Here is a 17,959-nt window from a genome sequence, read left to right as displayed (position 1 = left end):
TGGTATGCCCTATAATCTTGAAATACCTCTTGGTCACCCCCATTTACAAGATGATCAATTAAAATCTTATACAATTAATGAGTGGGTGCAAGGAACTACAAGAAGGATCTGATTGCACAGCAGTCCCCATTGGAGATAGCAATCCATAGGATACAGCCGGGGGATGGGGTCCTAATAAAAACTTGGAAAGAAGCTACACTAACACCACAAGGGGAAGGTCCCTATGTTGTTTTATTTACTGCAGAAACAGCTATTCGAACTGCAGAGAGAGGATGGACTCATGCCAGCCGTGTTAAAGGACCCATCGGTGACGAGAAGTGGGAGGTAGCTCCCGGGAGTGACGACCTGAAACTCACAATGCGACAAGCCCAATGGGTATTCCAGGTAAAGGCTTCCCCTGAAGAACACTACTGCTGCTGAGAAGAACTAAAAAAACCCCTCGTAGCTGGTTGCAACCCAGTTGACGAGTGAGGCAGAGGAGTGAATTGTGGGGAAAGATGGGCCTTAGGGGTATCCATTGGTACTTGGGGATTCTCACAGTGATCACATTTTGTATAGCAGCACAACGCCACCCACACCAAGCTTCCTTACATCCCTGTGTGACCTGGTACCTATACAGCCCAGTCTAAACCAAAAGGGTTACTATTTTTGCCTAAGCTCAAACCTAGGGAGGGGATACTGTAACCACCCAGGCTCATATTACTGTGCCTATTAGGGATGTGCAACTATTGCCTCAAATTGGGCACCTGGGGCTGGGCAGGATAAATATCTACAAGTAGGGCATGGACCCTATGGGTGCATACCTCCTAACCGAAACCCACAGTTGGGAAGATGGGCTGTGTGGGGATTAAAGACAGAGAGAGAGAGAGAAACATCTGCCAGCAACAATGGATAAATGTAACGAATCCAGATAACCCAGTGTGGCTGTTAGGGAAAATATGGGGTGTAAGTGACTTGCGGAATCAAACTCTATAACACATAGATGGGTTATAAAGCAGGTATGTTTATTCCAGTGCTGGGTGCAAGGGGGATAGCTCCACCAAACTTGCACATGGACTTGTAAAATCGTGACACAGATATAGGTACATCTCATACATAGTCAATGATTTCTCGGAATTCTGATACATATTCAATAGTTGTTTAGCATGCAGACCCCCTCTTGTTCTTATCAGGGGGATGCAACTCCTCTTCTGGTATTTACAACATCTATTCTCCTCCTTGCCTGATGACTTCCGTGAGGTCTCACTCCTTATCTGCATCCTTGCTGCTCTCCCAGGCCCCTTGTTTCCCTGTGCGGAAGGGAGAGAATAGTGTTGTGAAGGAATCCCTGGCTTTAATTGCATCCTGCGACCTTGTGGCTGAAGGGATGCTCAGTAGCAGTTGCTTTGTCCTGTGTTCATTTGCAGATTTGACTAGAGGAGTTGATCCAGCTTCCTCTCTGAGATCTGGAACTGAAACTCTGTCGGATCGCGCAGGTACGTCATAGCTTTGAAATTCTTTACAGAGCTTTTGCTGCCCGTTTCAGTGCCATTTCATGGCACAGTCCCCTGTACGCTCTGCTACTCAGTTGATGCTGTAGTGTGTGACTGAAACTTTTCATGGGTCTTTGGTTGCAGAAGTGCCCCCAGTGTGGGCCCTGCCCGGTCATCGGTTTCCTCCTGTGCTGGAGCCCAGCTGGAATCCCAGCAGTGAGTACTCTGTCTTCACTGACTTGGCTGACTCGCCGCTGATCTTCAAAACTTCATGCACGTGATATTTAACTTCATACATTCTGTTAAGGTCCGGAAAGAGAAGAGGATGAATACAAACGAGGAAAATACTCTCAGGGCTCATCCCGTCTCCTGAAGCGACTGCTGAAGGAAATGGAGAAGGCAGAGCGTGGTGGGTATACTTCAGTCTGTTCACTGTGGGACCTGGGAAGCTGAGGTGTGATATGCAGGTGTGGGCAGGCTGTAGCCTGCACAGCAGGAAGGAATGGGTCAGAGCCGTGCTGCAGCCGTGTTCCATGTATCACCTTGCAGGTGCTGTCAAGCACCAGAGCTGGTCTGCTGCCAGATGGTCTGCATCCAGCCAAGACCCAGAGGCAGCTGCTCCCCCAGCACAACCATTACTTGTCAGAGCTGCTTTGTGCAGTCGTTGGCACCCAGATGGCAGCAAGTGGCAAGCGCTGTGCTTCTGTTCATCCAAAGCCCTCCGTGCAGCTGAGCAAGTTCAAGGCAGGAGAAGCATCCCGAGCAGGGTTGGCTGCCTTTGCTAATGCTGGAAATGAGGTGGAGATGCTAATTCTGAAGGCTTGGACTGTGTGTTAGAGCTTGGATTTCAGCCTGCAGCTACCTGGCTGTGATGGGCTGGTGACAGCACAGAATGTGAGGGCCTTGCACAGGAGCTGATTCCTCAAGAGGTGTGAGGGAGTCAGCATTGTCCAATAGCTGGGAGGGCCCAAATGCCTTTGGGTAACAGAGGGGCTCACAGTGTACTTGGGGGTGGGGGGCCTGGACTTTTCCTGAGCTCGGGATTGGAGAAGCTCAGTTTTTGATGAGGGCACGTGACATCCCACTCCTACTGCCCTGCTTTCTTTCTAAAGGAACGGACCAACAAAGTGAGCGGGATGCACTCCAGGAAGGTGGATATCCCACACTGCCGGTCCCGGATGCACTCCAGGAAGGTGGATATCCCACACTGCCCATCCCGGACAGAGGAATGCAGGCAGCACCAACCAGCATGCCAGGTAATTTCTGTCCCATGATCATACGGTGTCACAAACCAGAGTCACTGCGTGCCTGCAGGCTCTTGCTGCCAGCTCTTGCACACCAGGTCAGCAGCCAGACCTGAGCGTGTGAGCATAGAGCACATGTAAAAGAAGCAGGAGTGTTTCTCCCCTGGGCTGGCTCTGGCTGTGCCCTGTGCTGGCTGAAGCCTGACCTTCAGCCTGGGGGGCGTCCCACAGGAGAGCTCAGGACACGCATGCCGGGAAAAGCATGAGGGATTCTGCTCTGTAGCTCTCCCCACAGACCAAGCCCAGACCCCAGAGTACAGCCCCAGCTCTCGGCCCAGAGGAGGACACGGGTAGTGCCTGTGCAGCCTCTTTGTACCCAACGAGAGGTGGAAGCAATCCTTCTTGTCCTCCGGTGCTTCGGCACCAGAGACGGAGGCACCCACTGACAAAATGACCTCTTGGGTCCATGAAGCACACTGAGAGATTATCTGTAGCGCAGCTGAAGGTAACGTGGGACATTGTCTCATTTCTTCCAGGGATGAACACAGGCAAAAGCACAGAGGCTGCTGCTCACACATCTGTGCGGAAGCGCCGCATTCCGGTGACGGTCTCAGCGATGCTGCTGCCTGCGCTGGTGCTGGCCGTTGGTACTGTGATATGGGTGCTCAAAAACTACCTGTGAGTTGGCCTTTCCCCAGAACACCTTATTGCTGCATTTGGCAATGAAGCATTTGTGGTGCCAGGATCCTGGACGGCCAAATCAGCTGCTGGCAGTACACTGCCAGGACTCAGGTTGCAAAGTCTTTCAAGTTTCCCCTTATTTCCTGTCAGTGAGTAGTGCTTTCTGAAACTCATTCTCACAGAGCGCGCAAGAGGGAAAAGAGAGCAGCAGAAGCAGCAGATGGAGCTGGGGAAGGCAACGAGACAGACTCTGACCCAGTCAAACAAGAGTCTCCGTAATAGCTCCTGTCCGTTCCATTCTGCCATTGAAGAGGCCAGAAGTCTTCAAGGTCATCTGGAAGACCTGGAGCTTGAACTCAAAGCCATGAAAGAGATCCTTGGGAACAGTCCTGAGTGCTGCCTTCTGTCAGAGGATGGCCCTGAATGTGAGAGCAGAGCTTTTGTCCTTCATCCTGCATTCTCCAGGACAGGTATCACCAGCAGTTTGAAGATTCTTAGCTCGACACAGCTACATTCCTGTTGAGGGTCCTAATGAGGACCCAGAAAACGAGCTTCCTCTGACTGCCGGACAATGCGTAATGTCTTTGGAGATGTGGGTGAGAATGGCTGGTTTCAGGGAGAGCTGACAGATGGCACAAGAGGACTGGTCCCTTCCAATTTGGTTGCGGAGCTTTCAGATGATGAACTGGATACACCTGGAGATCCTGTCAGAATTCCTGCATTGCTCCATCTGCAAGACTACCATTGTTCCACTCAATGGAACAACTCGATGTTGAGCAGAATGTGGTTGAGCTCCTTCGGGAACTCTCTGAGGCGACTGACAGCGGAACTGCATAGCTTTATTGTATATGAAAAACAACCAAACAACTGTCCCCTCCCTCTCCCTTCCCCTCGCACCCCCCTACCCCCCCCCCAAAAAAAAGACAAAAAAAACCCAAAAAAAACCCTAAAAAACCAACAAAAAACAACCCACCCTCAATAAAACAAAAATCCAAAACCAATTAAAATCTCAACGCTGTTCTTTTTCTGGGATACACTGAGGTGACGCTTCTTCTAGCTTAGACTTTGCAATGAGTTTGTGTCACGGAGTTCTCTCTAGAGCTCACTCGGTGACAGCGGGAACAAACCCAGGGAGAGAAGGAACAAAGAACCTCTTCTCTCTAACAGCGCGGTGCGGGGGCAATAAAGAACTGGGGGGGGGGGGGATGGCACTCACCTCTCATCGGGGTACCATCCCGTTCTCTGCCATCCACGATGTTGTGGGAAGCTGTGGAGGAACTGCTCAAATGTATTCTCTCTAAGACAGGGGAGCAGGTATCTCCTAAATGCATATCCGAGCTGGTAAAATGGGCTCATATGAATGGACATCTTCAGGAGGTGGCACTGATGTTCACTGTAGCCGAATGGCGAGAAATAGTCGACCATATGTGGGACTTTGTTATCTCCAAAAATAAGGAATACAAAATAAATACATTGAAGAATATGCAAGCCGAGTGGGAGATTGCTGCTGCTGTGGTACAAGCTCTATCCGGACCTAGTGCTCAGTCAAGGTCAGAGCTTGACTCCCTGTTACCAGGAGGTTCGTACTCCGTTTGCTCATCAGCCTCACAAGTCAGGGCTGCCGCAGAAGCCCCGAATAATCCCCCGTCCTCGACCTCTTCAACGTCTCTGGCAGATCCGGTTTTGGCTGGTGAGGAAGGTGCGGTGGGGGGGGGGCTGAGGGGTGTGCAGAGCAGCAAGAAGCTCCTGAGAGTGAAAGCGACTCGGATAATGGTGGGAATGAGAAAGCGTTGGAGGAACATAATAAAACATTAACTGAGGAGCTGCAGGACTTAGAACTGCGTACGAAGGAGGCATCAGTCTCTTCGAGCGTTTCACCGATGTCTTTACAGCCCCTGTCTATGCGATTCCCCCCCACACGTAGCGATCCTCCACCTTTGCGTTGGTCTGGAGTCATTAGAGACATGATATTGGAGGGACCGTGTGAAGCTGTGTTTCAGCTCGCTTGCCCGCTGATAGACGATCAGCAGGGAGCTGCTCGGTGGGAAGTGCATCATTGGAAATTGTTACAGCAGGCTGGTAAGACTGTGACTGACTATGGGATACGATCTGAAGCTTCTAAGCAAATCATTCAATGGATTTTCACTGAGGATACTCATATGACACTAGACACTTCTAATCTTGTGCGGTTGTTACTAACACCACCAGAATACGTTGTTGGTCTCATCTCAAGGCAGAAAATAGCATCCAGCCTTTATAGTAACTGTGTTTGTGTGTTTCTTTCCTAGTGGAATTGCTTTGTAACTTGCGGTGTTATAAATAATATTAGTAATGGTTTGACATAGTGTGTGATTTTCTGTGTTACCAATGCAGTCTCAAGAATTAGAATTTTAGGCATTATCCATAGATCAAATGTGTGTTAAAGAAAGGATTTGATGTAATCAGTGCTGTAATCTATGGGAATAGCTCTTTTAGTATGTTAGTACTGCTCACTCATGATGTTATTAGCCTATTAATTAGCTTTTCTTAATTTGCAAAGACAAAACCTGGAAAGGAATCCCAGGCAAAGGGATGACCCTGTATCGTAGAATGGATACGTCTCTTACACCCAACTAATTGGGATTTTAAAAATATGACCATGCATCACTTGAGACAAAAGTGCATACTAATAGAACTAAATTTGATAGTTTATTCTGTTTTCCAGGCAGCTGTTCCACCTGGGCTCTGTATCACGCACTGGCCATGCGGATATGGTGTACAACTGGAAGAAATCCTTCAGACCCTGAATGCAGGAGAGAATCTGTGATGGGTGAGAGAGGAAAGGTGCACTTTGAAGCAGGGAAGGCCCTGCTGGCACCGCCTGTCGCAGCCACCACCAACACGGTTTGCTGTTTCTCAAGGGTCAATAAGTAATAATGCCCCTAGTGATACCCCAGCACATTTGTCCTCTAAAACTGGTTCTATCTGACATGCAACTTCATAAAGTTCAATTATCAATTATTAGCTCAAAGGCATGGTTATGAGCATCCTAAAAGCATTTGTTGCACAATAGTTAGTGGCCATTAAAAATCAATATATCAGAGTATATGAAAGTTGAAGACTTTTCCTAACTAGTTACATGTGAACACAATGGGACCCTCATGGATTTATTTCCAGGTTGCAGAAACTTAGGTTGCAGAGCAAACGAGTTTGTTCTTTTTAGTAGGTTTAACAGTAATGTTGTTATGCTGTGTTTGACTTGTCTCTTTTTTCACTTCTAGAGGATTGTCAATCGAGGTCTTGATTGAGTTATAATGGTTATGTTATTAATATAAGTAGTGTTGTTATTCTATAGGCAGTAGCTTGCTAATTAATAAAAAAGGGGGGGTCGCCGCGCTCCAACCCCGCAGAGCTCCACTCCATGCGGTACTTTGAAATAGGGATGACGGAATCCGGCCCCGAGCAGCCCTGGTTCTTTGAAGTGGGGTACGTGGATGGCGAAATCTTCGTGCTCTACAACAGCTCCGGTCGGAGGTACGTGCCCCGCACGGGGACAAGTACCAGTGCTGCGTGGAGCACGCCAGCCTGCCCCAACCCAGCCTCTACTCATGAGGTGAGTGAGGGGATGTGGGGCTGGGGGGCTCTGGGCTGCCCCTTCCCCTGCTGACAGCCCTGCCTTCCCCCAGAGCAGTCACAGTCCAGCCTGGTGCCCAACGTGGTGGGGGTGGTTGTCGCCGTTGTGGACATTGCCATCATGGCTGGCGTTGGATTCATCATCTACAGACGCCATGCAGGTAAAAGTGGAGGGGTGTAGGAGGACAGTGGGGGCTGTGGGGGGATTTGAGGCTCCCTCAGGAGCCCTCAGCCTGGCTGTGATGTGAACCTGTGCTGATGCATCTCTCTGTCTGCAGGGAAGAAGGAGAAAGGCTACAACACGGCGCCCAGTGAGTGATGAGGGCAGCGCTGTCCCCCACCTCTGCCCAGTGCCAGGGCAGCATTGGGGTCCCCGCTTTCTCCCAGGGTTCCCCTTCCTGGTGCTCAAAGCTGCTCCATGCCCCACAGCAAGAACAGGGCTGGGGGTCATGGCTGTGAGAGTCCTTCCTTGTTTTCTGGCTCCAAGCTTGCTTCCTGAGGTGTTTCTTGTGAGAAGACTCTCAATGATTTATTGAAGTGGCAAGTAATGGGTGCTACCGTGTGACAATCAATATCACTTTTTGGGTATTTGAATATTTGAAAGCACCTTCCTTCAGAGCTGTTTGCCTCCAGAAGAGTGCTCAGGACTGTTTATGAGCGGAAGATCTGGCCCGGGACTAAATAGCTCCAGCTTGGTGTGGGAAATCTGGGTAATGAAGCCATCGTGCCCTGTGAAAAACAGGATGCGGATGGGTATCCCTGCTCCCTCTTATCTGCTGGCAAGGCTCAGAAGATGGGAACAAAGGAATTTCTGCTAAGATCCCAGAGCCAGAAGCTTCCATTCCAAGGAGTGCTGACTCAACTACTTTGGATTCGAGCTGTCACTCCAAAGAGAGCTGACTTGACCACTTTGGACATATAAATAAGTTGGTGCTACCATTGGAAATTGTCATCGTGATCACCATTAACAGAACAACGCCTGACGACCCACCACGACTGAAGACCAATGACTGAACTACAAACCTCGATGGATCCATGGTGGTGAATATCTCCCTCTTGCTTCCTACAGAGACTCCTTGCTTCTATTTCATATTTTTACTGCATTCCCTTCCCCATCACCCTACACCATAATAGCGTCCGTCCTCCCCTTCCCCATCTCCCTGATAAAGTCTTGTAATAAACTGGTCGGACCAATGTTTGAACCGTTGTTTCTTAATCCCGCACCAGGTATATGCATATCAAAGAACCTTGCCTCCCTCCTACAAACTGGGCTGAGACAATGGCTCTTCTTACCTTACAGGCCAGGAAGGTGGAACCAGCAACTCGAGCACAGCTGCGGTGTGGGGCTGGGGGTTGGAAGGGGTCCCTGTGCTCCTTGTGCTCCTTGTGGTGCTGCACCAGGGCTGGGCTGGGACTCTGCAGGGAGCTGAGGGCTGGGATGTGAACGTGGCCCTATGGGACACCATCTCTTCTTCTTCACACAGGAAGTAACCAAACCGTCTGAGTGCTGTGCTTCAGCCTGCAAGGGGCCAACTGGCCACACGAGCATTTGGGGTCGGTGATGAACACAGCCCCATCCCCTCTACCTCTCACATCTCCCTCTGCTTCCTATGCTGTTATGCTTTTCCTGTGCTGCTTCTTGTGAAATAAAGTGTTGGGCTGTTCTGTGCTCAGCCTGCGGCGCATTCTGCTCCGTGCTGTGCTCAGGGTTGGGGTGGATGAGGGGACCTCTCCTCATCCCTCCTCCCCCCACCCCACACTCTTTGCCCATTGCTCCATTTCACACTGCTGCTCTCCTCCTCCCCTTTGCACTCCCTGTGCTATCTGCAACGCTTTGGCATGAAGACATGACTGGAAAGTTCATCCAGTATTGGGCTGAGCTGTGCTTCCCCCCCATAACCCACAGTGCTGCCACAGCCACATTCTGAGGGCAGACACCCAGCTTCCATAACCAACCATGCACTGAGGCTGAGCTGCCCACACCCCACATCCCAACCTGCTCCTCTACAAAACATCTCCGCTTTATTCCATACAAATCCCAGAGCATCCCACTCTTCCCATCCTGCAGCGGGGAGCGGAGACAGCCACAGCTCCCCATGTCCCATCGCATCCCACTCCAGCTGCACTGTGGTCCTCAGTGCTGCAGCAGCCGGCTGTAGGATCCACAGCGGGTCCTCAGTTCGGTGGGTGTCCCCATCTCAGCCATGGTGTAATGCTCCGGCACCACAACATGGTCTGCCTTCTCCAGCATCCGGGGTTGATGGCTGATGAGCAGCATTGACTGGTCCCCCCTGTTGGGCATTGGGTAGGTTTGTGGCGTGGCATTAAGCTGGTACATTCGGTGTTACACACTGTGTGTGAGTCCCGTCTGATCCCATGTGCGGTACTTTCACACAGCAGCCTTGATTTGTCGCCGGATCGTGAGGCGACAGCCTTCATGTCAGAAATGTGGACAAATGCTTCTGTTGTCTGAACCGTCTCTTGGCCCTCAGCACAATGATGCGCTGCCTTTCCAACCCTTCACAGCACTGCTAGGTGCCAAGTGCTGTGCTTTAAGTCTGTTGTACGATGAGTGGCAGCAGAGACTTTCCAAGTGAAATGCTTCATGCTGTAGATAAACAACAACAACAAATACAGCTGGGTTAATGTGGTTGTCTTCCTGTGGTATATTAGTTGAACCAAAAAAGAAAATCCCCATCCCTTCTTGCTGGTGCTCTTGGCCACCCCCAGGAAGGGCTGAAAAGCTCTTCCAGGTCCTTTCCTTAGAGCCTTTGATGCAGAGGGTCCCCACAGATTCCATTCCAAGATCTCCCTAAGCCTCCCTGTTTCCTACAGCTGTAGGCACTGATCCTAAAACAGCAGGGCTCTGTTTCCAGCCTGTGGGACCCCAGGAGTTCCTCACACCATCTTCTGCAAAGCCAGAGCTGCCCACAGTCCCCCACAGCCACTCTTCCCACTACATACGTCAGGGTGCGGATGCAGCGCGCTGAGTCCCGGATGTTTCACAATTTGATGTACAACGTGGACACGGTGAACACCAACCCCGTGTGGCTGCAGTACTTGATGGAAACAACATTATTTGGGTGACCCTTGAGGGAAGCAATTTCCTGACCCTTCACCAAGTTCCACATCTTACAGCTCCGGTCTGTAGGAAGAAGAACGTGACTGAGAGAGTTGGGCTGGGGAGTTCCTCCGTGGCATGGAGGCACCGACTCCTTCCCAAGCGCTGCCTCCCACCACCCACAGCTCCTCTCCAGGGCAATGGAGCTAGCCTGCTCCAGCACCTGGACATCAGAAGGCAGGGACAGGGGAGCAGCCCAGAAGGAGCCATCCCTGCCATGCACCCCAATTCCCCACGCCAGCCTGGGGAGATCTATGAGAATAGCACATAAAAAGCCAACAGCCCCCACACCTGTTCTGTCCAACCTATACCTTTTTAGGCAGTGAAAAGCAGTTCATCAGTGGCATCCAGACAGAGCACAGGCTTGGTGTGTCCTTCTGCCACAGAGACGCACTGCAGTGGGGCTGTCCGGGCATTCTGCTGCCACCCACTGGATTAATGATGACCCCTGCATGGGAAAGAAAGAAGGTGGGGTAGGTATGTGGAAAGGCACAGCACTGTAAGGTCCTACAGGCATGGGAAAGCACGAGCTGCCTCACCCCCAAGCATCTTCCACTTCCTGGTAGGGCAATGGGCCCCTCCATCTGAACTCAGGCATATCTGAGCAATCATCTTCATGGAAAACCTTGGCATCTCCCCACTAGCAGCCCCTGCCTAACGGCTCTGCCCAGGTGACACAGACTGTGAGACGTGATGCTCACGGCCTCTGCTCTGAGCCAGGAAACTCAGCTCATTGGACCTCAGCTCAGTTGAGGACAAACTGCACTTTCTCCATCCTGAAGCTCTGCCAGGAACGTTTCATTAGACCAATTTCATGGCAGTTCCTTCAAGCTGCCAGCCAGCCTGTGGTTGGCAAAGTTTGGAAACGGAGCTGTACTCCTTTTAAAACCAACAGGATGACAGGGGGCAGCACTGGCATTTGCACCCAGCACCCTGTCCCCGATGCTGGCTCAGAGGATCCATCCTCACCAAACCTTCTTCCAAGGGACACCCTGCAGGCACCTCATCCCTCCGGCCACAGCATCTGCCAATCACTTCCACATCAGATTGAGCAGACCTCAGTCTGCTTATTATGTGGATAATGTGGAGAGGTCTGGCTGACGGAGCTTCTCACTGTGTGAGTTGGTCAGCATTAGAGAAAGCCAGCATGGAGTTCTGTGAGCTTTTGCAGGGGACGAAGAGGCGCAGAAGCTGCTACCCACCCTTGGTGCTCTTAGAAAGTTAACTGAATCGGCCAAGGAGGAGCGGGAGTTATGGCTAACCTGTTTCCTGCAGGGGTGAACCCCAGAGGTTTGAGACCAAATGAGGTTTGGCAGCTGGATGTCACAGACTTCCCAGAGTTTGGGTGTTTCCGTCACTTGCATGTCACAACTGACACATGCAGTGGTTTTCTCTGGGCTGTGGCACAATCTGGACAGACCGCCATGCATTACATAAAAGCGTTGTGCATGGCCATCACTGTCATGGGTGTACCTCATGAGTTAAAGACTGACAATGACCCAGCATATAGAAATGCATGTTTTGGACGCTGGTGCACAGCTTGGGGCATTAAGCATATCTTCAGCATTCCCGGCAGCAGCACCTGCCAGGCTATTATGGAGTGTGCACATCAGACCTTGAAGGGGCGTCTTCGTGCGCTTAAAGAGGGGGGAGGGCTGGAGGGGCCTGAGCTGTGCCCACACGCTCTCCTCCTGCGTGAGAGAATTGGATGGGAGACCATCAGCTGACCGAATGGACACCAATAGGTCAGGTCCTGATCAGACCCGACGGAGGGCCATGGCTCCCAGACCCTATGCCACTCCTCGTCATGGGCAAGAGACATGTCTGTGTCGGGACCCCAAGTGGGCCCTGCTGGCTGCCGGCACATTGGGTTAAGCCGGCACCAAACGACGAGCCATCCTGCGCACCGTGAGGATCCGAACATCTCAGCACCGGTTTTGGTCAATGTCTCCTTGGTTAATGTCTCCAGTGCAGCCAGTGATTTGACGTCAGCACTGGGCAGCGGCTGCTGGTAACGGCACATGAGACTGCGTTGATCCAAATGTGCCTGAAGGTCCGAACTGGGAATCCAGCCTTCATGCCGGACTGATAGTTCGTGAGCGGGGGAGACCTTGTTCCTGGATAGTCCCCCAGTGGTGGACATTCAGAACGATTCTGCACAGCCAATATGTTTTTGTCTTCTTATCTGGTTATGGAGTGTGACATTATAATGCACACTGGACAGAACTGGAATGCCACGAAGATTCTGTACAACAGTGTTACACTGAACTTGGAAAAGTTGTAACTCCATTGTGTACTGTGCTGTTATCTTGAACTTGAATGCACTGTTCTCTACAAGTTGACTAAGTGTTGCCATACAGCATTTCACAATTGTTAGGCAGATTGCTGTTGTGTGCTTTCAGGATTGTAGGCACTACAGCTGCATCACTTTGGTATGTTATTATGACAGCTTAATTGTTTTTTGCATATGTTTAATGTTTGATTCATTTGCGGAATAGCCTTAAATGTGCGAATCACCTTTGGAGTAACAGGGAGTACGTGGGGGAACCTTTACAGGGGCTGGAGATGATAAAGAGGGGGGAGATGTTGGGTATTGGGCAGGTGGTGCCTGCGTGCACCAGGGCTGGAGTCAGGGAGGTCACGGGTATCTGATAGGGGCGGTCACCTGCACCATTAAATAGGGTTTGTGGCATGGCATTAAACTGGTACTTTCGGCGTTACACACTGTGTGTTCTGGTTAGCATTTGGGCTGCTGTGCTAACAGATGTGTCTGGGGTTATCTTGTTTTAAAATGGAAGGGCTCGTAAGGAGCAGAGAGATGTGAGGTATTTCTAGTCCGCTTCATGCTCCCGATTCTAGAACCCTTCCAATTGTGAGGTGAACAGAAGTGCTGAGCTGTGTGCGTGTTCCACGGTGCAGAGTCCAGTGACAGTTGGTGCCCGGCGTCTGTGCTGAGCAGCATTGAGGTCTTTAGGAACGTAGGAATCTGCCAATCCGTTGTGAAGGTACTAAAGGTAAAAAGGCAGCATTTCTATCAGTATTGGAGGAGGGAGGGAAACTTTGTCCTTAACTGCTGTTTTTGTTCCCTTTGTCATGCAGTCAGTCCAGCAACTAACTTGAGAGCCCGACTTCTCCTCTCTTTAGTTTAGATTTGGGAAAATTCCCTGAAAGAAAGGGTTTTTTTTGGAAAATTCACTAGTGTTTGTGTGAGTAAAAGGTTCCAGCCTTTCCTTACTGACTGTAGGAAATGCTTAGCACAGAAATGTGCAGCACTTTAATGAAAGAGTTCCGAATCACTTGAATTTGATCTTCTGTCTGGCCTGGTTGTAGGTTTTACTGCATTTGATACCTTAAAAAAAAACCAACAAAACAAACCTAAAATACCAAAATATTTGATTTTTACATCAGAAAAGAAAAAAAAAACAAATGAACCAACCCAAACCCTTGTTGTGGCTGAGCAGAACGTGCTGCAGCTCCATGCAGTGCTGAGTTACAGTATACAGGCATATGTGTGTGGATTTGTGTATTGATACGCACTGGCATGCTTTTGCTGTACAGGTAACAAAGACAGGGGAAGGTTTTAGTGTTTTCTTCATAGGTGAAGAAACCTTGAAGACCAGAAATTCCAACTTACAGAATTTGACATTGGCAAAGTGAGGAGGAAAATTCTTCCTACCCCGTTATTCTTAATTGACAGATTCAGTGTTGGTTCAGCCTACAGGAGAAGTGAACTGCAAGGCTTGGAAAATCGCTGTCTTTGCTGAGGTTGTCCAGGTGGTTGAGCTTGAAGACCTGCAGCGGTCAGACAAATGTGCTGGGGTTACTCACTGCTGTCACTCGTGGTGTTGAAGGAGGGGCTCCATTGGAGGGCTTGCAGCCGTGCAGCCCAGGGGCTCCGTGCTGAGTCAGGGTGATGTTACTAGAGTTTGACCAGTGTTGAGGAGGGCAATGTTTTGAAACAACTGCTCTAGAAAGACTGATTGAATGAACAGAAGAAAGCTGGGAAGATGGGTGGGCATTCCTCATTCTTTTCTGCTTGTCGGTGTTTTGCTTAGGGTTCCTTTTCAAAAGAAGATTTCACTGATCAAGACAGTAGAAGACTTTCAGTCCAAGGAAGCACGAGCCAGCTCTTTGAGAGAGCACAGGAAGAGCTGCACAGAGATCCTCGAGACCAGAACTGCTTCTGTGCACTCGTCGAGCATGTCGAAGAAAGGAGACGATTGCTATTTCTACTTCTATTCCACTTGTAAAAAGGTCTGCTTGGGTTTTTTCCTTCATTTCTCCTTCTTTCAGTTCTGAAGTCAAGAGGACGCGGTGGAATACTTAGAAGTATTACTGATCTTCAGCAAACTTCATAACTAATTGCATTGTGCAAAAGAGCAACTAGCTAAAAATGAGCTCAAAGCATGGCCAGTTCTCAGGTTGCACTAGTTCATTTTCCTCTCTTGGTTTCCATTGGGTCACAGGGAGACAACTGTCCCTTCAGGCACTGTGAAGCTGCTTTGGGCAATGAAACCACCTGCAGGCTGTGGAAGGAGGGCCGCTGCTTCAGGAATGTCTGCAGGTTCAGGCACATGGAGATCAGTGTGAGTGTTGGCTCCTCAGAGTTTATCACCAAACCCACTTCTCATTTCTTTAGGTGGGCTGAATGTGCTTTTGCAGATTAGGTTCATTTGCTTTGAAATTATGATGGTTCCTATTGTTAAGAGGGGGCTGGGAGGAAGCAGAGGGAAGAGAGCTCAATGGCAATGGTATATCATAGCAGAATATTAATGTAGTAGATACCAACAGTGTTCTCTCAACAGTTGCTAAAGAACCACATCATTCAGACAAGCATTCTGCAAGGTGTGTTAGTTTAACCCCTTCTAAACTGGTGTCCTCACCCACAGAATGCTAGAAAAGCTCATTGAGCCTGGTGCTCCCAGCCTGCGCACTCTTCAGAGTGGTGTTTGAGTGCTGCTTTGTGGCAGTCTGCTCACTGGCACCATCTGGAGCTCAGTCTCCCTTTGCAGATCTTAGGTCCACATTACCATCAGCTTTTCTTCCTTTCCATCTGCAGAAATTTCGCAGCATGATTTCCTGCTACTGGGAGAACCAGCCAGGAGGCTGCCAGAAATCCAACTGTGCCTTCCATCACACCAAGGGACGTTACCTCAATGGGGTTTTCTTTCCACCAAGCCAAAGTGAGTTTGTCTTTTTTAGGTACGAAAGATTAACTCTATTACTTACAGGTGGGTATAGTGTCATAAAGAACGCCAGATAACGTTCACTTGTGAGCTGATAGATAGGTGCACAGCTGAACTTTGTGCGCTTCTGATACTCAGTTTTTTCTTGCATGCTCAGCTTCTCTCTGCTCCTGTGGCCTTTGCCTTGCTGGTTGTGTTCCTGCAATTAAGCTTTTTCTGGGTGTCAGGGAGATGAATGTTGTGTAGGGGGGGATTTCTTTATTCACAGAGAAGCCATTTGGATGGGCAAGTGGAGACTCAGCATTTATCTGTGTGGGTTTTCAGCCTTGCCTGCCATCTTTGTGCAGTGGTTGTAAGGTTAGGATCAAAGTTTTAAATTGATCCTTTTCTTCCTGTAGCTACGCTGCCAAGTCCACCAGAGTCTGCAGGTGACGATCCGAATGCAGCTCAGATAACAGTGCAGCAGAGCAAGCTTTCCGTGCAGTCCGATCCCTCTCCACAGTTGATGGAAGTGATGCAAATGGAAAACAAAGAGAGTGTCCCAAGCGCTACACATCCTCCCATTTTAATCAAAGCTGCAGATGATGACAAATGTGTTGATGGTGAGTGTGGTTGCTTTTCCCGGTTCTTTACTAGTTACTCTATTCACTTAGGCTGCTTCTATGGGTTTACCAGGTAAGTATAGCTGTTAAAATAAGGAACCTGTCTGTAATCACTTCCATTTGTACTTAAGAATATTAACTGTGGGCTGCCAATTAACTCCAAAGCAATTTGTTGTACAAACACAACAGAACATAGGGTTGCTGAATAGACTCAGCTATTTCCATGATCTTGTTCCTACCTCGTATCTTCATGTGCCTTTCAGATTAGGTAGGTAAACTCCTTTGTTTACTTCATTAGAGCAAAATGAGGCCACAGCATGGAGTTTAAGTGCCTGTATGTGCATCTTTTCAACCACTGGTTAAAGCCACATTGTTGATAGAGGAATCATGTGGATGGGTTAAAGTAAGAGATAAAGCCTACTTTTAATATCAAGAAGGATGAAAGGAGGGTATCAGACAGATGTCAGGTCCATGGTGCTCTTAGCTGTGGGGAGAGCCGACAGGGTTTGTTCTGCATGCTTCTGAGCAGGAGGCAGTTTGCAGAGCTGTGGTCCTCAGCGTGTGCCTCTGTCCCTCAGTCTCATTTACTGCTCTGTGTTCCCAGATGACAGTCTGAATGCTGGAATAAAAACACTTGAAGAAATCAAACTGAAGAAACAAAAGGATAAAACCAAACAACAAAGTGGTGAGTTCATATGCCCTACTTTGTTATCCTTCTGATAATACTCAGATAGCTGGCACTGTGTTGGGGAATAGAGCCGTTCACAGAAGTGAACCTTTATCTTGCACTGCTGGTTTTGGAGTAGCAGTTGCTGGTGGCTGGGTGCTCCATGAGAGATAGACTTTTTTGTGGTTAACTGTTCTAAAATCTTTCTCCAAAGAAATTATCTTAGGAATGTTGTTGTTTTCTCTCTGTAGCTGTTGTCAGTGGCCTTCCGCTGAAACGCAGCCTCGCAGAAAAGCTGGAGAAGAAGATCAAGATTGACAGAGCACCAAGGAGAGGTAAATGGTTGTCTGTGTTTGCTGCACAGATTCTCTAGGCTTTCTGCTTATTCTTTCCTGGGTGCGTTGTTGTTGGGAACACGCATATTCTGTAATATTATGTCAAATCTGGAAACCTAAGCTCTCGCTGGACTCTCTTTTAATCATTATGCTTCTCCTTTCTTGATGATGGCAGAGAAGGGTGCCAAGCCAGCAGGGGAGATCCATGTCAAAACTCTGGAAGAGATCCGTCTTGAGAGAGCGAATCAGCAAGGAGAAACCCCAGCTGCCCCCCAGGCAGAAGGGTGCTGTAAGGTGGAGGATCCCAGCTCCGGGGTGAGGCCTTCTCCTGCAGTTCGCACCAAAACCTTGGAATCCCTGGCTGAAAGGAAACACAAACACCTGGAGGAAGAGAAGCAAAAAGTAGAAGAGCTTCTTACTGAGAAGAGAGCTAAGGGTAAATGCAAGAAGAAGAGAATTTTCCCTCCACCTGAGCCTGATAAAGTGAAACTGGAAGAGCCACCGCGTAAAATCAAGCCATTGGAAGAAGTGCATATTAAAACCTTGGAAGAAATCAAGCAGGAGAAAGCCCTGCGGATGCAGCAGATGGCAAAGCCAGCAGGTAACGAGGTGCTTCACTGTCTGCTCTGCTGAAGTGCTTCCCCTGTCAAGCAAATGGAGTTTGCTTAGAATTGCCTGGGCTGTTTCTTACAACATGCAAAGGCAGGAAGTGCCAGGATGTCCATCCATGTGTTTTTCCATCGAATCCATGGTGTCTGCCTGCTTCATTCTGGAAAATTAATTTGCTGTGAGGTTTTGTAGTTCAGTTTCTCCTGTACTTTCTTTCTGCCATGTTTTTGGTGTGGCATGTTCTGTGTGTTGATGCCAAGGTTGCCTTCATCTTTGGCTTGTATTGCTTAGTTTGATATGTAAATGTATTTGAAAAGCATGGATTGAGTCCTTAACATGGGGGCCAAGCTCTGTCAGAAAGGTCAGGGGGGTGAGTTATTCACTGGGGAGGTGAGAGAGGCTTTGTGAAGAGACAGCATGTGAAGGAGGG

General features: G+C 49.3%; 1 protein-coding gene, 1 long non-coding RNA gene and 1 pseudogene across 2 annotated transcripts in view; all 3 read left to right on the top strand.

Moving 5' to 3' along the window:
- Positions 1-1,925, top strand: part of LOC146757164 (uncharacterized) — a 13,498-nt gene extending 11,573 nt beyond the window's left edge. Inside the window, exons 2-5 of the long non-coding RNA XR_014937086.1 lie at positions 245-384; positions 1,407-1,475; positions 1,617-1,688; positions 1,780-1,925. This is a non-coding gene — a long non-coding RNA (uncharacterized LOC146757164). The remainder of the gene's footprint in view (positions 1-244; positions 385-1,406; positions 1,476-1,616; positions 1,689-1,779) is intronic.
- Positions 1,926-2,488: 563 nt separating this feature from the next.
- Positions 2,489-4,310, top strand: LOC146757163 (uncharacterized). The gene is made up of 3 exons (XM_085523511.1): positions 2,489-2,728; positions 3,253-3,394; positions 3,580-4,310. Exons 1-3 carry the CDS (start codon positions 2,536-2,538, stop codon positions 3,674-3,676), a joined length of 432 nt encoding a protein of 143 aa, XP_085379637.1. The 5' UTR covers positions 2,489-2,535; the 3' UTR covers positions 3,677-4,310.
- Positions 4,311-16,969: 12,659 nt separating this feature from the next.
- LOC146757162 (zinc finger CCCH domain-containing protein 11A pseudogene) lies at positions 16,970-17,753 on the top strand (annotated as a pseudogene).
- The last annotated feature ends 206 nt before the right edge of the window (positions 17,754-17,959 follow it).

Source organism: Coturnix japonica, chromosome 24 (assembly GCF_054131305.1).
Source record: "Coturnix japonica strain WE chromosome 24, WE-NBRP24, whole genome shotgun sequence".
NCBI classification, from domain to species: domain Eukaryota; kingdom Metazoa; phylum Chordata; class Aves; order Galliformes; family Phasianidae; genus Coturnix; species Coturnix japonica.
This window is presented reverse-complemented; position numbering and strand designations above follow the sequence as displayed.

Coding starts and splice junctions, on each gene's coding strand:
- LOC146757163 (XM_085523511.1), top strand. CDS start 2,536: ATGAGGGCACGTGACATCCCACTCCTACTGCCCTGCTTTCTTTCTAAA. Junction 2,729..3,252: donor AGCACCAACCAGCATGCCAG/GTAATTTCTGTC, acceptor CATTTCTTCCAG/GGATGAACACAGGCAAAAGC. Junction 3,395..3,579: donor TGGGTGCTCAAAAACTACCT/GTGAGTTGGCCT, acceptor TCATTCTCACAG/AGCGCGCAAGAGGGAAAAGA.